Source organism: Pelmatolapia mariae, linkage group LG20 (genome assembly GCF_036321145.2).
Source record: "Pelmatolapia mariae isolate MD_Pm_ZW linkage group LG20, Pm_UMD_F_2, whole genome shotgun sequence".
Lineage (NCBI taxonomy): Eukaryota > Metazoa > Chordata > Actinopteri > Cichliformes > Cichlidae > Pelmatolapia > Pelmatolapia mariae.
In genome coordinates, this window is record NC_086244.1 from 29,754,250 (window position 1) to 29,777,036 (window position 22,787).

General features: G+C 39.1%; 1 protein-coding gene across 4 annotated transcripts; it reads left to right on the forward strand.

Annotated features, from left to right (window-relative positions):
- Positions 1-643: 643 nt before the first annotated feature.
- On the forward strand, positions 644-17,344 carry ccdc30 (coiled-coil domain containing 30). Of its 4 annotated transcripts, none has more exons than XM_063465119.1 (29): positions 644-720; positions 1,446-1,645; positions 2,317-2,499; positions 2,689-2,809; positions 3,014-3,204; positions 3,427-3,507; positions 3,598-3,672; positions 4,285-4,441; positions 4,657-4,728; positions 7,890-8,005; positions 8,117-8,220; positions 8,312-8,504; positions 8,915-9,013; positions 9,227-9,355; positions 9,548-9,685; positions 10,660-10,838; positions 11,082-11,349; positions 11,456-11,560; positions 11,977-12,147; positions 12,610-12,819; positions 13,221-13,378; positions 13,480-13,645; positions 14,138-14,259; positions 14,365-14,506; positions 14,630-14,766; positions 15,078-15,195; positions 15,392-15,456; positions 15,552-15,756; positions 16,416-17,344. In XM_063465119.1, the coding sequence occupies exons 2-29, from the start codon at positions 1,631-1,633 to the stop codon at positions 16,743-16,745; spliced, it is 4,050 nt and encodes a 1,349-aa protein (XP_063321189.1). In that variant the 5' UTR covers positions 644-720; positions 1,446-1,630; the 3' UTR covers positions 16,746-17,344. The 4 variants fall into 4 exon arrangements, with proteins under 4 accessions (XP_063321189.1, XP_063321192.1, XP_063321190.1 ...); XM_063465122.1 differs by having other exon boundaries at positions 15,552-15,768; positions 16,416-16,514; XM_063465120.1 differs by lacking the exon at positions 3,598-3,672.
- The last annotated feature ends 5,443 nt before the right edge of the window (positions 17,345-22,787 follow it).

Sequence of the window (22,787 nt, forward strand, 5' to 3'; positions counted from 1 at the left end):
AAGAAAATAGTCCAAACTAGAAGTAAAGATAAATTCCTCATAAAAACAACAACATCATGACACAGATTGAATGATATATTACTCTATGTTACTATATGTAGCACCAGTTTATTAAAGATGTAAATAATGTTTTAATGTTGGATGATCTACTTGAACTACTGTATAAAGTTTAGTAAGTAGTCATAATAAAGTCATATCATTTATAACACTGCAGAAAACTCTAAAATGTGCGTCAAATGTGGATGGACATACTACTAGAGTAATTTTTGTTGAGGTTTTGATGTGCAAATACTTTAAAACTAGTCTCAAGCAATGAAGTTGTTCGATAAGGAGTCTTCGAGTTGTCAAACATTTGTCGCCCTCTACAGTTTTCGAGTATGACCTGAGAAATGAGAAATCCTTAGACGCTATGAACTAACATAGTTGGAAAGAGTGGGATTTTTCTGTATTCATGGTTATTGACTTGCCAGATTGTCAAGTACAAAGCCAATCTGTACGGCCGTATAATGACCATAAACGTCATTCTCTTTTCATTCTAGGTCAGCAAGATCCCTAATAGCTATAATCTTCTAAAAGCCTAAGTGTTGTGTTGGTGGTGACGTTTCGTGATCGATTGTCCCCTCTGCATCCTTTTAATGGTACGGTCCGTTGCCTAGGTGCTGGTAGAAGCCAATTTACACCGCCACGCCTGTCCAAAGTCGTCCGTATTTACTCTAAAAGGTTTGTAGAACTTTAACTTTGCATTGTGTGCTCAGCTTTACCGCCTCGGAGAAGTTAGGGTTAAGCAGGAGTCTTAAGATATCACAGAGTCTATCTTTTGCTGCCAAGCGGCCAGTGGTAAAAGCTATGGCTACCGTTAGCGAGCTAGCGTTAGCTCAATGTGAAGTATGCCTTGGTAAGTTTAGAAAGAACTTTGCTAACTAGCATCGTGGGAAGTCACATCTGTCTGTTTTCGTTGTGTAATATCTTACTAAAACAGCTTGTCTTGGTTAACACATCTGCGATTGTTACATATCTCTGACTGGAGATCTTGCCAAAAGAAATATAAAAATCCCCGTTTGCTCCTCTTCGTCAGACATTTTGGAAAGAAAGGTTAGCCAGGAAACAAAGATGTTTTTTTTTTAAATTAAATGATCCTTGTCTGTTACTGGGAAGACACTTGCATTGTATTTATTGCAGGGAATTTTCATAGATCTCCCTGCTCCATGAAATCTTCCTAAATGTTGGAGAGGAGGCTTAGGGCTAGATGTGTTATCCTTACCATTTAAGGAAACAGCAGATAAAACAGCTCACCAGTTTGGAGTTTTGCATAGCCTCGGGTGATGCAATGTGTGTCAGCTGTTAAAATGCCTGTGCCTGTGGCAGGTAGGAGGTAGATAATCTCTAAGCTTATGACTGCCTGTCCTACCTGGTAGCACTGTTCTAAAGAATCGCGTCTTTCACAGAGCGGACATGAGATACTGGATGGATTACTCCAGCAATGTGAGTGCTGAAGTTTGAGGATCTGCTGATCTCTGGCGCATCGTTGGAGCCTGAGTTAGCAGAAATGTTGTGTGGGATCAGTACTTCGACTGATGGAGATAAAATTCATCCCTTACAGACGCTGCTGTGCCAAACTTAATTTGTAACGATGGATAATAAAGAGGTAACACAGCATTAGCTACTTTTGAGATACACTAGACCTATCTGCTATGCTCCTATGTGCTGGCCAATGTAACTTTTCTTCAACTACGAAAACACTGTACCTAAACTGTTTTGGGGGCGAATAAATCTTGCACGCACAATCACCAGTAGTTGAATTTCTGATCTTTTAACCATTTAGTCCGCGATAGCATAGACCAGGTGGTGCAATGTTTGACTACAACAAGTACATGAGACCTGATACCCAACCTGTGACAATATGCAGGATGTTGTTGGAGCCGTGACAGCTCTCAGAGTAGTATGCAGTTCGCATGACCCCTGGCTCCAGTTACCAGCCCTACAACGTACAGTATTGAATTCTGCAACATGTGTTCAATGTCACATCATTGAACCGTGTGTCACTGCAAAAAGATATACCATTGTTCATTATGCTTAGTCTTGTAGTTAGGAGCAGGAAAATTGTATTGAAAAATAACAAAAATTTACATTATAGTAGCTCTTACTTAAATAACAATGGACTTGAATAAACATTAGCAAACAAAGAATTATAATACCCAAAGCTGCACATGCAAAGACAAGATGACTGAAAGGTGTTTTCATGTATAAATTCTTAAAAGCTGCAGGTAAACATTGCATTAAAAAAATATGATAACTGGACCTTCTCCGGACCTTCAGGTGTTGACGGAGCTGGACAAGATTTCTAGGCGGCTCCAGGAGGATGGCTTGTCACCAGGGGCCAGTGCAGAAGAGAAGCAGTGCCACCTTTGGCAGCAGCTTCTCAACACTGAGGCGAAGCTTCATGCAGCTACCCAAGAGGTGCAGACCCTACGTGTGCAGCAAGCCAATGAGATGAAGGAGGTGAGACTCTCCTTTGTTGTTTTATTTGACCAACTTTCATCATAGAGTGAGCCAATGATGTGCAATGAAACGCCCAAAAAAGCAGTCTAAAAAGAACGTGTCACTTTTCACATGAAGTACAATCATGAACATGTGCGGGACACATCAGTGTCACAGCTAAATTACACTGCAATTCTTTTTGTCTGTCAGCTGGAGAGCTATGTTGCACATATTCGTGGGCTGTTAGAAGAGCGCGAGGGCCTGGCTGCAGAATATGAAAAACACAATGAACAGCTGCAGCACGAACTTCACCAGATTCAACACCAGCTGGGTGAATTTTTCACAACTGTAGTACAGTGTGTTGGGCATTTTTTCCTTTGGGCTATACCCTAGCTTTGCTTACCAGTGGAAATGTACTTTGTAATTACTATGTTGCTGTAGAGCATCATTTGTTCGTCTGTGGGGGGGGGGGGGGGGGGGGGTTATAATCGTACATGACAAACTGCTGACCAGAGAAAATCCTCCTTTCTTCTAGAGAGTCAGAGCAAGGAGTTGGCAGAGATGCTGGCTCAGGAGGACCTGGTGGAGATGGGCTTGACCAGCCCCAGTGAGATAGTGGCTTATTTACTGGTGGAGAGGGCCACACTGCTGGAAAGGTTGGAGGCTGCTGAGAGGAGACTGGAAAGTCAGAGTCTCAGTGTTAACTTGAAGGAAGTTGACCACCAGGTAAATAACTGACCTACGTAAATCAAAGGCTTTATTTGGATGTCAGTTATCTAGTGGGAACAACGTAATTTTGAAGTGTTTTGAGAGCTAATAGAGTAAAATAGTATGCCCAAAGGCTTCATGCTTGTAGTGAAAAGCAATGGTTAAAGCTAACACATGCAAAGACTGTATGCGTATGTAAAATGCTAAGTAAGGCCTTGTCTCCTTGTGACATTTGGACAGGAGCTTATTTGCCACATGAGGGGGGATGACCTGAGGCAGCAAAAGGAGGATCTCCAGAAGACCTTCAATAACGCAATGAAGGTGAAGTGACGTTCATTTTGCCCTGGCTGAGATCCATGTCCGAATAGTGTTTGTTGTGAGTGGGTATACAGTGGTTTTTCCTCTCAGCAGTGCTCATCCCAGAGTCCGTGGAAGAAGCTGTTTGGCCTTCGCAGGTCTGGTCAGAGCAAGCACAGTATTAACCCTGTAGGTCTCCACTTTATAGCTTATGCTAAGTAATTTAACAGTGGTATCATGATAAAGAGCCAAACTTCACCGGCTTGTTTCAGAGGGCCACTGCTTTTTGAAATGTTTTCCACATTAATAATATACCTTGTTATCTGCATGACTGCTATGCTGCAGAGCATTTCACTAATACATCTATAAATGCATTTTTTTAGGGGTGTCCCTGGTTCTTAATGGTTATGCAACATTTGACTGTCTGCGTGGACCTTTGCTGCATGTCATACCCTCCTCTCACCTCAACAATTTCCTGTCTACTGTGGCTGTCACAAAAAAAAACTGATTTAAAGAACATAATTTATCATAGGGCAGTGATGGCGTAACACAGGTAACAGCATGTGCACTTTTGGTCTTCCTGGTCTCTCTGTGCAGGTGAATGCTGGGATATAAATATATAACTAATTTCCCCTGCTTTGTTCCAGGCCTGCAGAGATGATTACTCACAGTCTGAAAATGCATGTCTCTCACAATTGCATGTTGGGTCCATGCATCTCCAGTCTACCATTCCTACCATTCTTCTTTCCTCCCCTTTCTCCTCCTACTCCAGTTGTTAATTCCTTATTCCCTGTACATCAGGCCCACAGTGAGGAGATTTCCCAAGAGCGAAATGAGCGTCAGCAACTGGAACGGGACTTGGAAGAAGCATCCCGGAGGCTGGCGATGGCTCATCAGGATATCCGCAGACTCACTAATGAACTGGATGCTGCCAAAAACAACAACCCAGACCCAAGCGGTATGTTGCAGTTACAGTATGGTCCTAACTTTTTGCCCTGCACACACATCCTATTAACCTTTTCAGTGTTTAATGTCAGTTACCTGTTATTTATACCCATAGATTTTGGTAACATACCTCATCTTTGACTTTACTGAATGTTAATATGAATAGACACAAATTGGCACCAAGCATATTTGTGGTCCACAGAATTAAAAATGTGCTTTTAATCTCAGGATCTGAGCTTCAGGGAACCGTCCAAGAAGTAGAGAACCTGAGGAAGGAAGTGGAAAATCTCAAACACTCTGGTGAGACAGATTGATGGAAACTTTTCTTTTTCTTTTTTTTTTTTCAAATTCTTTTTAATTTACTTTTTCCTTTATACAAAATAGAAACAATAGAAAAAAAGGACAGAAGCAACTACCACAACAACAACAGAGAGAAAACAAACAACAAAAAACAAACAAACACAATAAGCAGTCTGAGACATGTAAACGAGAAAGTAATACAGTATTCAGTCTACCAGTCATTTACACATTTGTCCTGACAAACTCAACCCGCCATTGGAGGGGGGCTGCCCCTCTCACTGTGGTTTTCTTCAGATCATCAGGTAAGTAATCCAATAGCAGGTGCCATATATCCCAAAAAATATCTTCATTGGCAGTTAATTTTGCACTCAGTCTTTCCATTGGTAAAACTCTAAAGATTTCTTTATACCACTGAGTTATTGTTGGTGGTTTTTCATTAATCCAATTAAAAAGAATACATTTTCTTGCCAAAAACAATAATTTACATAATAGTATATGTTTGTTTTTATCTGGAAATTTGTTCTGAATTGGCAACCCCAATAAATACTGAGCTGGATCTTTTTGTATTCTGCATTTAAATATACCTTTTAATTCTTTTGAGCCAGAATTTTGAGATTTTTGAGCAAGTCCAAAGACAGTGCAAGTAGGACCCCGCCGCAGATTTACATTTAATACATTGTGCAGACCTGCTCGGATCAATTTTATTCAGAAAAATAGGTGTCCTATACTGTCTGTGTAAGATTTTATATTGTGTTTCTTTAAATCTATTACTAAGAAATAAAGAATGCACAGATTGTATGCACTCACTCCAGGCATGATCATCACATTGACACTGGAGGTCACCCTCCCAACTCCTAATCAGCTTTCCAATATTATGTTTGTTATAACCTTGTAGTGTATTGTAAAACTGTCTTATAGTACTATTATCTGCATTTAAGTGTAAAAAGAAATTTTCCATGGGTCCTAGTTGCATTGTATTGTGCAAAGTATCAAAACTTGAAGTAATTAGGTGACGAGCCTGTAAAAATGCAAAAAAATCAATTTGATGTATTCCATATTTCTTTTGGACCTGCTCAAAAGACATACAGACATTCCCATCAAACAGATCACCCACCACACGTATTCCTGCACCAAACCATCTCTGAAATATTACACTTTTCATTCCCGGTGTAAAGTGCCGATTATTTATAAAAGGTGTTAGATAACTCAGTATAGGATTACTTTCAGTGTATTTATTCATATCATGCCATGTTTTTAAGTAAGTATCAATCATTACTTTATTATGTTTTTTAATATATTTACTCACTAGTTCGCTTAGGAGATTAAATGGCGAACATGTCCAGGCTTCCAGGGGATTCTCTGTGTCTTTTAGATATGCGTGGATCCATTCATGTATAACTCTACTATGACATGACCAGTTATACAGCAAAATGTTAGGAAAGGCAAGACCCCCTTTATCTTTGGGCAGCTGTAATGTTTTCATACTTAATCTGGGTTTCTTACCCCTCCAGATAAACCTTGACAGCTCTTTTTCAATTTCTTTTACATTTTTTTTTTGGTAAGAGTTATTGGGAGCATTTGTAAGGGATGGAAACTTTTCTGATGTTTTTTTTGTTTTTTTTTGTAAACTATTTTAAAATTCAGGTGGACAAAAAATCACTATGTAGATATTTTGTATCTCAGTATAAACTGTGCTTGTTTAGTTTTGCTTGTATTTAATCTGTTTTCATAGGAAAGATAAAGATAATGTAAAAACTTTAGTCATCTAGTAAATTGTTTATTTTTTATTCTTTTAGATTTAATAAATTTTAAGACTGTAGTCACTGTTAGAGAGAAGCTACTTGTAATTCTACAACACTGGAGTAAAAAAAAATCATTATATAAATGTTACAAATTTTTCCCCTTTGCCTGATATTGGTGGTGTTTTGGGTGAATCTGTCATTTCTGTGGAAGCTGAGTCATGGAGGCTGGCTGCTACACTTTCACAGTCATGTCAAAGTTTTTTACAGGAATTCATGATTGGTTCAGTGACTGCAACATCATTCGTACACCACTATGCTTGACAGTTGCTATGAGGTGTTTGTGCTGGTCTGCTGTGTTGTTTTTCACCAAACAGGGTGCCATGCATTATGGCCAGGCATCTTTACTTTAATCTCATCTGGGCAGTTTTTTCAGAAGTTTTGTGTTTTATTCGAATGCAACTTTGCAAACCTAAGCCGTGCCCTTTTCTTTTTAGAAAGAAGAGACTTTCTCTTGGCAGTCCTTCCAAATGAGCATATCATGTTCAGCCATTTTTTAACTGTGCTGTCATGAACTTTAACATTTAAAATGCTAAATGAGGCCTGTAGAGTCTGAGTTGTAGCTCTTGGGTTTTTTGGAATTTCTCTGAACATTGCATGGTCAGACCTCGGGGTGAATGACTAGCATTGTTTTAACACATACCTGCTCCAGAGCAGAAAAAACAGCTACTCTTGCTGCTTCCTTGTCTCAAGAGGTTTCCACAATCTGTGCCTCTGCATATTTGATTCGGCAGATTTTTATACCGCTCCTCATGCAACCCTCAGGGGATTTGTATCCTCTCCTTAGATCAAACTGGGCATCTATGACTTGTTAGACAAATGTGTAAACCACTATTATTATGGCTATACTGCAAACTGCCAAAACCTTCTGCTTTTATAGGGATGATCACATTTGCTGATCACCAGTTAATCAAGTGCATTTGATTATCAGCCCCTGGCTGCTACTTAACCTTTTAATTCCTGTGTAAGCAGTAAAGGTGCATAAGTTTAGTTTTTCACATGACTGCAGTTGTAGATAGATTTACTGGATAAGTAAATGGAACTGTATTTCAGCTTTTGGATGTCCACACTAGTTCCAGTGATTCTGGACCATAAACATAATTGTCGGACATTACCAGCTGAATTTAAAAAATGTAATTTATTTACTTATTTACTTTTTAATGTTAAAAAAACATGTATACACTCAAGTTCCTCAAAAAATTCACTGTACTTCACGCATTGACCACCTGCCCTGTGCAATGGCAGTTCTCCATAGGTGTGTGTGTGTGTGTGTGTGTGTGTGTGTATTGGTGGTGGTGGTGTTTTGGGGGAGGAGGGGGGGGGACATTTTAATCTCACATTAATACATTTTTCACTCCACAGATGTGATGAAGTTGCAGCAGGCTAAAGAGCAAAATGACAAACTAGATGCTGAGAACAGAGCTCTGAGGGACAGAGTGCGTATTTTGGAGTCAGAGAAGAAAAATCTCCTTGACCAGGTCAGTATTTACAGAACATACTTATTAATTTATTATAACAAAATGAATAAAATAAGTTATGACAGTAGCTTGGCACTGACTGGTGTTGTATTTTTTTTTCACTTGGCAAAGAATGATGCAGCCAAAGAAGATAGAAAAGATAAAAGTGTTTGCAGTGACCAACAAAACAATCTGTCTGCTTTATCAGCTCAAGAAAAAGATCACATTCACAAACGGTAAAAACTTGAATTCCTGGATAACTACATCATGATGAGTATTCACTATCTGCTCTCTCTGGCTGTTTAATTGTAATTTATTGACGGTTAGGTGTCAAGAGGCTGTGGAAGATGGGCTTGTGCAGGTGAAAGAGCTGCAGCGACAACTGCAGAGGCTACGCAAGGAACATGAAGAGCTGGAGGAGAGGAACGAGGAGCTGGAGGCCTTGCTCGGGGAAGCCCAGAATGCTAGCAAAGAGGAGAGGCATCGCCATGAGGGAGAACTTGAGGGCCTGCGAAGAAGGGTACTTATCAGAATTGGTTCAAACATCAAATATCAAACTCATTTTACATTGTGGGCCACAAACAGCCTGTAAAAGCAAATGTGTAAAATTACAGAAAAAGTTCTGGTAGCCCATTGTCCAGACTGTCATGTAATTATAAAACACATTTTTTGTTAATTCACTGTGTGTGTGTGTGTGTGTGTGTGTGTGTGTGTGTGTGTGTGTGTGTGTGTGTGTGTGTGTGTGTGTGTGTGTGTGTGTGTGTGTGTGTGTCTTTTCGCCACACCAGTTCTGGCTCCAGACCTTATGTTTGACACCCCTGCACCAGACACTCTAAAGACAGCTGTTTTCACAGTCATTAATTAATGGCAGTTTACTATAGTTTAGTTACAGATTTACCTAATGACTAATAGTATTACATTTTTATGCAGATCACAAACCTGGAGGCAGAGATAAAGAAGCAGAAAACCCAAGAGAAAATGTTGCAGAATGGAGAAGAGATCAAAACCACCGAGTCCTACTTAAAGTTGGTAAGAAATGCCCTTTAATCATTACACAACACTGTGCGGTAAGAATTCAGTAGCCGTGGAGGTCTTAAGTACACAAATTTAAATGAGTAACTAAGGTAAAGCTCACTACAAAGTACAAAGGGGGTGCGAGTGATGATGTGGCATGAAGAACTTTTTTGGGGTTTTTTAATGCAGTGTGCTTGTTTCTGTGTTCTTGTCTCACCATATATGAAGCACCTAAGGAACAGTGGTCAAGAGAGCCTGGCTATGCTTGAGGCTCGTCTGACTGAGGAGAAAGACTGGAGGAAACAGCTGGAGTTGGACCTCAGTGCTGCACAGGCTGCCCTAAAGAAAGAGAAAGAGGTAAAAACTAGACTTTTGCTTTGTGTGAAATACAGAACAGAAACGCCACACGTACACAGAAATTCAATTTAGGACTGATGCAAAGAGTTATGGTTGTATTTTCAGAATGTTTTTAACAATGTTACAAACTAAATGCCACACAGTTACCACGTGTATTCTTTGGGTGTTATTCTTCGGTTCTTTACACCAAAGGCTTTGCAGATAAGCGAGCGAGAGCGAAACAAACTGAGACTTGAGAACAACAGCCTTCATATAGAATGCCAACAGGGGAAAACACTCATCAAGAGTCTCACTCAAGTCAAGGTGGAAAAAACACTTCTGGAAGAAAAGGTTTGTTAATTTTTCATTTTAAACATGATGAAACTGTCACAGTCTTTCTTCAGAGGAAAATGGTTATAGACTATAAATATTTTGGCAGAAATAGGCCTTTGGTGTAAATTTTTTAAAAAGTAAAAATACCTTGCACACTATACAGCTTTAGAGTATATGAAAACAGGTGTGTATAATACTAAAATATCTTGACTCCTAATTAATTAAATAAGTTTACCAATGAGTCTATTAAATCCCAGATAAAAACAAAAAGCTCAAGTGCAAGTGTGCTGTTAAGTTTGCAGGTGTCTTCATTGTGTTTAAGTGGTGAATGGACAGAAATATTAAAAAGTACTACCGAGAGACTGGGGATTTCTTTATTTAATTATTCAAACTTTATTTATGATTATGGATATATGGGACATTCATTGGGGGCAAGAAATGAAGGAGAAAATTTGGAAGCATAAACGAAGAAACTTGAAGCGGCTTTGGGATTTCTGAAAGACTACCTTCTCTTTCAAATCTGATTTTATAAACTAGCTCTTTACACCTTTGCAGGATGATAACCACTGTATATGCAGGCTATTATATATATGATAAAATAACAAACTGATATTTGTGTTCTTTGTATTTACTCTATTAAAAAGAGAACATTTCTTGACTAGAATTTCACTGATTATCATATGAAACAAAAGATTTTCCAGCTTCAAATTGACTGGTTCATGATTATTAGGTAATACAAAATTATAGCATATTAAACAAACTTCAGACTCTTAGCATTAACATAAGGTATTTCTGACACTGAAAATTAGAATTAAATTTATTAACTATTCTCCAAATAATGTACTTATTTTACAAGACTTTCGTGCAGGGCTGTACATTACGTGTCAGTATAAATATGTCAGTATGAATTTATAGCATGCATTAGTTTGACATTTACACCCCCCAACGTGAGTTTCTCATCACCTTACTGTCTTTAACTCTGTGGCTGTCAGGTCTCCCAGATGGAGCGTGCCTATAGCAGACTCCAGGGAGAGCTGCAGTGCTACAAAGACAGTAAGCAGACCCAAGAAGAGATGAAGGAAAACATGCTACACGTCAGCCAGCTGCAGGAACAAGCTAACCGGCTTACTGCTGAACTTAGCAGCCTCCAGACAGCACACAACAGCCTGAGGTTGTTTTTTAGTTCCAGTCCTACAATAAGATAAGATATTTTATTCATTGCATATTTGGGACATTCAAATAATATATAGTACATGTATGGTATTTATGAGATGTGGATTGAAGTGGATCATTGTTGGATGAGAACTGATATCACTGCCTCAGTTGTTACTTGTACCTTTTTTCATAGTCAGTGATGAGATAAGACTGGAACATTATAGCTTACTTGCTTTGCATATATGTGAATATTTCCCAGAGATGAGATGGCTTCTGAGCGGATGCAGACTGCAGAGCTACAGGCCAGGCTAAGCTCTAGTGTTCAGGAGAAGCTAGCAGCAGAGGGCAAACAGGAGAGATTGGAGCTGGAGATCCAGCGCCTCGTTAAACAGCTTCAGTGGCATCAAGACCAACTATCCACTACGAAGGAAGTGCTTGGCAGCAGCCAGAAGCCTGAACTGCACATAGCTCATTTTGAACCTAGAGTCAGTCCAGTGGAAAACAGCAGAGAACAGTGCTTGGCTCAGGTAACTGGATTGGTTCCTTTAGGTGGGGTTAGGGTAAATAGGGTATTTCTTATGCCAGAACTATAGAAGATGGATATAAGTGTTTTCACTGTCTTCTTTGGGGCAGGAGCTGAGTGATCTACAGAATAAGCTAGAGAAGGAGCGGCAGCAGGGTCTTGAGCACAAAATGGCCCTCGAGGCTCAGGTGAATGAAGCCCAGGCACATATTAAGGTACATATGAAAAACAAAAATCTATTCTGTATGTTTATTATGTAATTGGCTCTTTATTGCTGTAATTGTCATACTGTAGCAGCTGCATTAGCCTTTATGCTTTAAGCAGCTGACATCTTAATATTCTTATTAATTAGCAACTCCAGCAATCTTACTGAAAGACAGAAAGCTGAAATTTTATGGCAGTCTACCTCTCTTTTGTATTGTAGTAATAATAATGATAAAAGTAATAATGTCGTAATTATTTTCATTACTAACACAGAAGCTTCAGATGGCCTTCTTTCACTCGTCTTCCATTAAAATTACGGAAGGGCCAATTGTGTGACAGCCACATCTTACTTGGGGACACTTGACTATCTCTGTTCATTTGCTAAATCAGCATAAACATGAACACTGACAACAGTGTCCATCTTTAGTCCCAAGATTCGGTGCTGAAGCAGAAGACAGAAGAAGCTAAACAAATGAAGCAAGACCTGCAGAGGGCCCAGAGCCTGTTTACCTCAGCGGAGAAAGAGTTACGCTATGAGAAGGAGAAGAACTTGGACCTGAAGAGACACAACACGCTGCTGGATCAGGAAAAACTCAAGGTGAGTATTCCCTGAAACCCTCTGTTTATCACTTAATTTACTTAGCACTTCCTCATCTTCATTCCACTGTTAAGAGGTGTCTAAATAGGAAGCGATTCACAGCAACATGACGGCCAAAGACTGCTGGATGATTTTAAAGCGATGATGGGAAAAATAACCACAAATGAAGTGACTACTGTGTTAGCAAATAATACTGTAGATTGACATATGAAACTGGTAACTACATAGGAGTGTTACTTAGGCAACCATAACCTGAAATCTCCGTTATCAACCAACCATCAGCAGCAAGGTGATGCGCGACATGCAGATCGCTTTCTGTGTGGACAACCCTTTAGTCACTTGAGTTACTAGATACTTATATTAACTTATGAACAAATGTGTAACTGCAATCAACATGTAAATGAACACTCAACATCTTTTTTTTGTTTTTTACATCTGCTGTCCTCCCACATGTTTTCTCAGCTTAGTGCAGAACTGAAGCAGGTCCAGACAAAGCTGGTACAGATTGAGCAGAAAGTCACTGGTCAGGCGGCCGAGTGTGAACATCAGCAGCAGAAAATCAGGCAATTGGAGCTGGAACTGGCTCGTAGCTCCGCAAACCGCAGTGCCACTACTAGTCTGCAGGGGGACCTCCAGGCTGAGAGGGCACGACTCATCGCTGCTGACAAGAAGGTTAGCATAACTGTAAAGACTCTAGTCCGGTGTGAAATCTGGATCGCCTGGTTTGTCAGTGGATCAACTGTTATTAAAGGCTCCAGGTGGTTTTATTCAACAGTTATGTTATTCTTGCTGTAGTTGTTCTTATCAGTGAATTAACCAGTAACACCATACTGAGCCCTTAATGGAATATCCAGTCTATGACATGTTTTGGTCTTAAGCAAATTAAGTTAATGCTTTTCTGAACATTGAGTAAGATGAAGAAGCGGTTGCAGTCAACATTATTTGCGAACATTGTGGAGTATTTTTTTTTTTGTTTGACATCATAAGGAAATCCTGACATATTTTGTTGATGGGTGTAAAGTTAGGAGCTTGTGTTTTTGAGCAAAACCTGTGGTTCTGTTGTGGTCTGGAAGGTCCTGGAACTACAACAGCAGCTGAAGTCTGTCCAGCACCAGCTGCGTGTGGAGGAAGCTCGTGCAGGCGAGACCAACCGCTTGGAGAGGGAAAGCAGGGATCTGTCTGACGCCTTGTCAGCTCTCAGAGCCCAGCAGCAGGAAGAGCATATCAACAGGTTCCACAAAGTGCAGCACAGCTGACACTGTCCTTTTTCTTCACCTGCTTTTTAAGAGCTTTGAATAGTCTTTTTTTTTTCTTCTTCTGGTCTCCTCTCAGGAAGCTGTTAGAACAGCGCGAGGAGGAGCTGCAGCAGCAGGTTCGCTCCTTGAGGCATAAGGAGGCCTCATTGACCAGGACAAATGCAGAGCTCAGCCACCGTGTCCAGCAGCTGGACACCCGTCTATCCGTCCTGGAGGCTGAGCTTAGCAATGCTAGAGAGGAGGTGAGGAATGGTGTGCCATGCTTCCTAAGATCTGCTGTGGCACTTGAGGTCTCATTGAACTGAAAGCTTTCCCTGAAAAGTGACAGTCAAAACATACACCCATTCCAAATTTGCTACACGCCTTAAAAGGAGTGTGTTATTAAGTGTCTTGTTTGTTTGTTTTTTAAGGCGCCCTGCTGACAGCCCATATCAAACATTGTTTGCGCAATATGTATCTTCTGTCACTTCCTCTGTTTTCGAGCTAAGATTTCAATCCTTTGCTGCAAACCAGAAAGTTTTTCAGAGGAATGCGTACTCAGTTTTGACAGTATACTGCTATACAGGGCACATTTAACCTATTAAGTACATTATTTAAGATTGCTTGATTGCTGACAGATATACAAAACAAATCTATCATATTGCAAGCAGTTTGCTGTCAGCGCTTCACTGTGTTTAGCATGATTGTACATTTTATGCAGTTGTAATATCTGTTGAAATGTATATGGTCTGTAGGCAAAAGACAGCCAGGCGTCACGTCAAAAGCTGCAGGAGGAGCTGTTGGCCAGTCAGCAGGATTGTAAAGGACTGCAGGATGAGCTGCAGCAGGTTCTCCTCCAACTTGACGTGCATGTCAGGTTAGATGCATCTAACAACCATAATATAAAATAAAGTAAATGGTAATTAGGTTACATTAACCTTTTGCCTTTCTTGCTCTCAATCGCCTCTGCTCCACCAACCAGAAAGTACAATGAAAAACAGAGTCAACACAAGACCAAACTGCGTCAGGCCAAGCAGGTGTTTCTAAAGGCAACCGAACAGAGAGACAGCACCATCCAGAAACTGGAGAATGATCTCGAGCTTGCTTCCATGCTTTCTCAGAAGGTCACACACATGAAGCAGAATGCTGACTCCTAAATATTCCTGAAGAGATGTGAAGCACTGTAGAAAAGTGTTCTTCAAAATCTGTTTTCATCAATTTTTCTCTTGTCTTCTGAATTGTGATAGGACAAAGAGAGGATCCAGTTAGTGATGGAGGTCAATGAGAAGCTTTTGGAGGAGAAGAGGGAACTGGTGCAGAAGATAATTGAGGCCGAGGAGATGGGCAGCAAGGCCATGAAGACCGCCTCAACAGTCCAATATAGGTATCCTCAGTCACTGTTTACACATGTACATGATGCAGAACAGTATGAATATTACTCTTTTAATTATTTCAACCAGAAGTATAAAATACTATTTGTTAACTTCATTAGTTGCATAATACAATGCTAAGAAATCACATTTACTTGTACATATATTGAGATGGTTGGAAAACTTTATATTTAGTATTTAACACAACAGAATCATGTTTTTTAGTTGTTAGCCTGAATGTTTTTGTAACTAAAGATGTAAAGGATATGTTGGAAAAATTATTTTGAAGTTGTGAGTGAATGCTGTGAACATTATTGTGTTCAAGGGTTAACCTCTTAGAAGTGGAAAACAAACAACTGCAGGACGAAACCTTGAAACTCTCCAATCAAGTCAGTTCTTTAGAGCGTGCTCTGAGGAATGTCCAGTCACTCTACAGCATGGAGGTAGCTCTTTATACATCTTTATGTTTTTGCAAGATTTTTCTATACACATATTAAAAATGACAGGATTGCCATTTCACTAAATGACTGGTGTTTTTTTTAATAAAATAAGAATAAAAGACTGTAAAAATGTTTCTCATCTCACTGTATTAAAAAAATATGTTGGCATGCTTGCTAATAAATTTTAAATGATCAACAGAATGCCAGAAAAATGCTTCCCACTGATGCTCTCACTGACAGCATCCTACATACGTCTGCACTAAGGTAAGATAATTTTAAGAGAACAGCTTGCTGACCTAAAATATTGATTGATATTTGTAATTTGGGTAATTTTCATATCATCTGTGGTTTGTCATCAGTTTGACGTCAGGTTCTGGTAACAAACTGGACATCCTGGATGCAATCTGTCGGGTGAAGGTGGACGATGGTGTGCTGGCAGATGGCACCCGGACACCTTTCACCATACACCAACCTTCAGAGCAGGGATACCTGAATCTCACGTCCCCATTGATTCCTCCAGCCTCTGCCAAAGGGGCGGAGGAGAGCTCTAAAAGCAGTGACCAGGTATAAGAAATGGTACGATGTCTGTCTTCATCTACAGGGAAAAATCTGTGTAGAAGTAATGAATATATATATTATATATAGAATCCAAATTATCCTTGTTAAAAGAGTAATAATGAAAGGGAGCTTCCACTACAATTCTGCTCAGGACGGTGACTACGTTTTATGTGTTAGCAGGTTCTTCTTTGGCTGGGAGGTACATATATATATATCAAGTCAGATTTTGGACGAGGGAAAATTGGGGGGGTTTGTAAAAAACAGAAAATGCCTGTGCTAGTGTCAATACGATATTTTTATTACATATTTTCAAGGGGGCATTATCTAAAAGGAGATTTGACTTGGTAGCTGAAGAAGTGAAACGATTTTGTAAAAAAAATCTAAGCCATGTATAGACAGCAGTTAGTTATTTGCACCAGCGCACCAAATCAAATCAGCGATTAAAAGCCTCGTGTTGGCTCACGGGAAAGATTGTTTTAGTGTAAATATTTAAAATCACATTAGTGCTTTTCACGCTAATGCAGTGAATGTCTCTTCGTGAGGAATATTTGAATGGTACTAGTTTAAACTGAGCACTTTATAAGACGTTTAACTCGTGTTTACATTTGGGGAGTGTGGGATATTAAAGGTATGCATTTTTCCCCAATTAAATTTAACCTTGGCAGTGTTCTGATGCCCGTGAGTGCGAGCGTGTGCTGGTGGATGGTGCCCGGACACTTTTCTCCACACACCAACCATCAGGGATACCCGAGTCTCTCTTCCACATTGATTCCTCTAGTCTCTACCAAAGGCACAGAGGTGATAGTAATGATTTAATGTGTCAAAGATATTTTAAAAAGAATAAGCATTTTAAAAAATGTAAAAAAAAATGGTACTCATTTCATATCAACCATAAAGACAGACTCAAGATAGACAAGGTGGACTCAATTTTTCGTTTAATAAGAGATTGCCATACACTGAAAGTAAATACTGGACTGTTCAGAGATGAGTACTAGCTACAATCAGTGCTTTATTTACTATTTATAGTTTTCTTTTAGTCTGCAAAGTCACACAATTACAGGCATTTTTTTTCCTCTTTTTTAAACTTTTTTTTCTGTTCTCCAAGGACCCGCTGTTTAAGGCATTTGTGCTTTAATCACAAAGACGATCAGCAGTAAGACTTTAGTCATTTGCACATGGTATTAAATACAGGTTTTGTATCCACCGTTATACAGTGTCTTTGGTTTTGTCTTCAACGTGCCTGAAGTGACGAAGTGTGAATACATCTGATAACAAAAACGACATGGGAACAATGAGATGTAGTCAATAAGAAACTTTCACTCCTGTTGTATTTGTACAAATGCATTTTTAAAAAAAGCTATTTTTGTAAATAAAGACTAATAAATAAACAATGCTTTTTTTTTCTTTTTTTTTATTTCCCCTACATCTCACTGTGCACTGTTGTGACTCAGCGAAGGATGCAAAGCTGCTTTTATTTTACACTGATAACATTGAGTTTAACATCTCTGGAGTTGTTTTTTTGTATTTGTAATGAATGGAAATATATGAGATATTTTAGAATGAAATTACTGCTATTACCATCTGCTTTTTAATAAAGTTGCTCAGGAGACTTTTCACTGTAATTGTTGCCTGACATGTATCAGCTTTAAATCCTCGTTGAGCAACAATATTATTATAACTGCATATTATGCATTTCACACTTCTCATCTGTGTGGGTATCAGTGTAAAAACCAAAAACAGGAAAAAAAAACGAAAAGCATATCAATCATATTTGTATTTTTTATTGTTGTTTGTTTTGTGTTTTTTGCTATAACTCGACAACAAGGTGAAGTATGGTATCAAATTGATACCATAGGTGTATCTACTAGAAAATCGTTGAATCTCAGTATCTTCCCCCTTAAAGGTCAGAGGTCAAGTGTTCTGAAAATCTTGTGATTGCAAAAACTTGAGAACAAGGCGATGTAGGATTTTGAAATATAATAGGTGTGTCTACTAGGAGGCTGAGGGGGTAGCACTGGCAGATGCCAGTATTTTTATAATTTATAAAGATATATAAATAACTTTAAGAGGGTCTCTTGGAAATTTTCCATTCAAATCAATTTAAAGCTGTTTGTCGTTTTATCACTGGAGAAGAAATTCTGTTATAATCCTTAAATTATGATATGTTTTTGCACTCGGTTTTGTAAATGAGAACAAAATAATAATTTTATATTTTTATTGTTTGGATGAAAGATTTCTAAAGTTACTGTTTAGGGTGGGTGTGGTCCTTTTCAAAACTCTTTCCCTTATAAAAAATATATATATAAATAAAATGCACAGAATCCTATTTAGTATTAAGCATGTGTGGAGGTTTTATGTTGACATGATAGTGAATAAACTGTATTGCAATACCTATTTTAAGTTCTTAAATCTTTCCTCCAAATAGCACTAAACAGATACTGAAATGCATGTTACACAATAAAAATGAAACTGAAAAAAGAAAAAGTAGTTGAAACTAAAATCAAATGAACAATCGGATCTAAATAAATGATCTAAAAAGTACAAATAAAAGGAACATTAATGTTAAATAAAGTATTAACAAGCACAACCTAAATGATGTGAAATGCTTCCCAAAGTGTTTTAACTAAGTATTATATAGCGAGGCACTTGTGGTGTGAGCAGCTCTGTCAGCGGTTTTAGTGACATTTCGGCCATGGCAGTAACAGGAAGAGGGCTGTAAACAGGAAGCCTTAGTAGCTGGTGAGCATCCTGCAGGCCACAGATGGGCTGTAATAACAGTTAAAGAAAGGATCTGTCATAACTGGTTCACTTAATAGGAAAAAGAACCTCAGTGTTGATATGAAATATGGCGATAAAGGTTTTGACAAATGCTTTTAAAGTAACAGTGATTCCTTAAAGTGCATGGCAGTGCAGGCCGCCATGCACAGGAATAGTTTGGTATTAGAGTAATAGACATGCATGAACTGTAGTACCTCTTTTATCCTCTGGGTGGCTGTCTCCATTCGAGGATCTCAGCAAACGAAACCTCCTTTTTTTAATCATCCTCCAGTCAAATAAGTTTATTAGTGAAACATAATTGCTGCTTAAGATGGATCACTTCCTAACAATAGCCAAGATTAAGTGTTTCATTAGATTGCTTTAATGTTTAGATCAAAATTAGGAAATCTGATAGTGTCATAAATCTTGTTCATAAAAATGGCATTATTCAGACACTATTTCTTGTCAGTGTCTCTCAGATGCTGCACTGTGGTATAACTATGTAAATATATTCTGTGTTCCTTTGAGATGATTGACAGGCATCCCCTGAATCCTCAAACAAGGAGAGATATTATATATGGGTTATTATACGGGGTGCAGTGAGTAGAGAGGACTAATTTTACCCCCAGGAGTGGAAAGGCCATGCAATTTACATGTCCAGCCGTCATGCTTATAGCAAGCTTAGTAGCCAGTGGGATTTCATCGGTGGGCTTTTCAAGATCTGACATTTGTTCTTACTGTCAGCTGGTTTCAAATGTTGTGTGGAATACTGGACAGTTTGAAAGGTTTGTATGTTGAATGCTTTTGCACATGCATCTTTCAAGCCCATAAACAAGGTTAGAAATAAGTATTTTCATAAACTGGTTTTATTAAAAGAAAATTGAGGTATGTTTCACTTTGCATTCTCAGCCATCCGAACCTCCTTTCATCTCCATTGCTTCCCCTTTTATTCCTCCAATGTTTTCCCTTTTCCTCTCGTCCTTGGGAATTCAATCATGGAATAGTGTTGCTGGAAACCTTTCCTCTATGTATTCATGTAACAAGGCTTGGCTGGTGGGTGTTATTGTATGTCCTTGAAATGATGTAGATGCTATCAGTTTCACTGCTGGCTGTGAATGTTGAACATGTGAATGAGGTGGAAAAAAAGATGGTTCGGTGCAACTGTAATCGAGCAGGTGACGGTGGTGATGACTGGAGTTGTGAGAGCTTCAAATAAGGTCATCTGCCCATGTTTATGGCCGTATTATTCCTTTTCTACTGTCCTCAAACACAGGCTTATAGATGTGGCCATGTAGCTATGAACAACAGCAAATTGATATATGCACAACGTGGACAGGGGGAATTTTATTTTTTTATTTTTTTAAGGATGTCTAGCTTTCTGAAATTAAATATGGACCTGTTTCATGAACTATTAAAGAAAATGTTGATGTAGTAACAAAGATATAAAAAGCTTGTACAACCTAGGTTTGCTTTCTCCAGCATCATGACAAAATCATATGACAAACGTGATAAATGGACATAATTCAACTCATCTTGTGCTCTTGTGCCCCAAAACAAGACTCGGAGCCACCTCTTGACCTCTAGGCCCCTCCCCTCTACGATCTGCTACTGAATGATGTATTGCATTGTGCATTAACCTGCCATTGACCTCTCTATGCTAAACCCAATTGCCATATTATCTCCACTGTAATGTCCCACTCCCAGTGAATCAGATTTTGTCTCCCACTTTACCCCCGGGCTTAAAAAAAGAAGAAGAAGAAAAGTCTTGAATGAGCGAGAAGAATTGGGGTTGTGGGGTGTGAGGGGTTGGACCCTGACTCACCAAAAAGTCAGGTAAAAGCACACACTGAAGAGCTCCAAATGAAAGGGGAAATTTCAGGTGAGCATGTAAAGCATCATTTTCTGATTAGAAACAGAATTTAGCTCTTTAGCGCTGGCCTCTCTGACGGACACCTGACACTAATGTCTCCAATTATTGCCAGCAGGCTTGACAAATAATTACTTTTCTTATTACGATCAATGTGTTTGACCCACGTGTCCGCTTGCTGTGCTAATACCAAGAATAATGATAATCCCTCAGATAGTGTTTTGAAGTCAAAATAATACTAATGCCTGTAATGATGAAGCATGCTCGCAAATCCCTTCCCGTCATCCCATTGTCTCCTGTGGCGAAGATGCTGGCCCCCACGGCCCCATGGGATATCTGTAATGTATTCAGCCAGGCCTTGGGAGTAAAATGAAAACAAATGTGGTGTAATAAAGGAGAGAAGATGAAGCGATTCTGTGATGATGCTCTCTACTAGCCTTATAAATCAAAATAAAAGTGGAGCAGGTCATATGTGCCCCTGCCGTCACATCCCCACACACACACACATATATATATATACTGCATGTGTATGTATATACATATATATATGTGTGTGTGTGTGTGTGTGTGTATAGGCACACATGTGTACAAAAACCAGGGGTAAGAAGAGAAGAAATCAGAGGAAAAGTCTGTGGAACATCGTTTTATTCATTTTCATTTTATTATATCAGAATACAAGGTTGTATTTATTGTCCACACAGAAAACGAAGCCCAATTGTTCTTGGATTTTTCTCCTTTACACTTAATCACCAAAACAAGATCTTAGCTTCTTTTTTTTTAAACCTTTACAACAAAGTATTTGTGGCCCATTGTTTTGGTCGTACGTCATTCACGACCTACAAAGAGATTTTTTTCTTTTCTGTTTTTTTATTTTAATGTGCAAGTTTATTTTCCTGCCCTGTATTTGAATTATTTTTAGATGTCTAAAGAGGTAAAATTAGCCAGTAATTCACAAGCAAAGATTAATAGAAGCGCCCGGAATCGTGAATTTAATTTTGTGCAGTATAAAGGTTTTGTCTGCTTCCCTATCCCGTTAATCGTCTTGTGACCTTTTGAATTTATCTTGCAATCAACCTGCAGTTTGGAAACCTCTATTACTGTAATTAAACCTGACTGGAGCTGATGGCAGCGCCGCTGTGTACCTGTAGGGGCTGCTGTGGTGTTGGTGTACTGTATCAACTGGAAGGTTGGTGATGGTTACAGTAGCAGCAGCAGCACTCATTATACAGGAAATCCAGAAAATTAAAATGTGGGGGGAAGAAAAAAAAAAAACCTCACAAACAGCTGGCCCATATTTTAATCAGATGATTGAAGACTCAAAAATGTATTGAGAGGGCGAGTATGGTTGATTTTAAAATTGCCACCCTCACAAATCCGTGGCTTCGTTTGCCAAGTTTTACAGTCCTAAATAATATTATTTTATTCTTCTTTACATTGTTTATGCAACATTCGCAAATACAACGTCCCTTTCAAATCTAGAAACTCTGACAACACATTTGAGACTTCAGCTGACAAGGGGTGCTGCTTATTACATGGATAAAGAATAGTAAACAAAGGGTACGATAAATTATTGATGCCTAATAAGTTGAGGGCGACTGCACTGAGGTTCCTTTTTTTATTATTATTTTTTTCTTTATTTCTGGCCAAGAATAGAGAAAGCCTCCTGAGTTGTTTATTTCCTTCCTCCTTTTCTTTCTTTTCATGTCCTTCTCATTTTACGAGCCATGAGTCAACACAGCACACGTAAATGATATTTTGACACAGAGATCCATGAATAATGTATTTGAATTTACTTTTATGCCAGAGTTAGACCCCTCTAAGCACCCTTCTCCCCCTCCTCACCTTACCTTTTTCCCCCCAATATCGGTTCCCCTCTTTTCTCCCCCTTCCTCTCAATCCACCCCTTTCCTCTTTACCCCACCCTCTGCTTCCCCCCCTTCTCTTCCTCTCTTTTCACTATTCCTCCTCGTCAGAGCCCAACCTCATTTCTCCTCTAGGGGCCCCTCCCTACTCTTCTCTCCTTCTGCATGTGGTTGCTCTCCTCCTATACCTCTTCCAGACAGCAGACAGGAAACAGTATGGTATCTTTTTAACACTCAAGATCACATCAGTGTTTCCTATCCGGGTCCTGCGCAGCTGGCTGCTCACTGATAAAATTTTATAATCGTGAGATCGGGAACAGACACATGTGACTTCAGTAAGCTGGACAAAGGTAAATAAAGTCAAATGAAAAAGGAAGCATAGTTCATCTAGGAAAGATTTAAAGGAAATTCCAAGATAATTTGCTAAAAAGTGATGATGCTGGGTAGGGGGGAAGTGGCTTTAGCATGTCGCCTCGCACTACATAATGAAGGTTTGTAAGGTCAGCAAGGCCTCCGATGAAGCCAACGGCAAGCATTGATTCAGTTTCTAA

Excerpts from the sequence above, each read along its gene's own strand:
- ccdc30 (XM_063465119.1), top strand. Across the intron at positions 9,356-9,547 it reads CCCTAAAGAAAGAGAAAGAG|GCTTTGCAGATAAGCGAGCG; the intron begins GTAAAAACTAGA and ends TTTACACCAAAG. Across the intron at positions 11,561-11,976 it reads AAGCCCAGGCACATATTAAG|TCCCAAGATTCGGTGCTGAA; the intron begins GTACATATGAAA and ends GTCCATCTTTAG.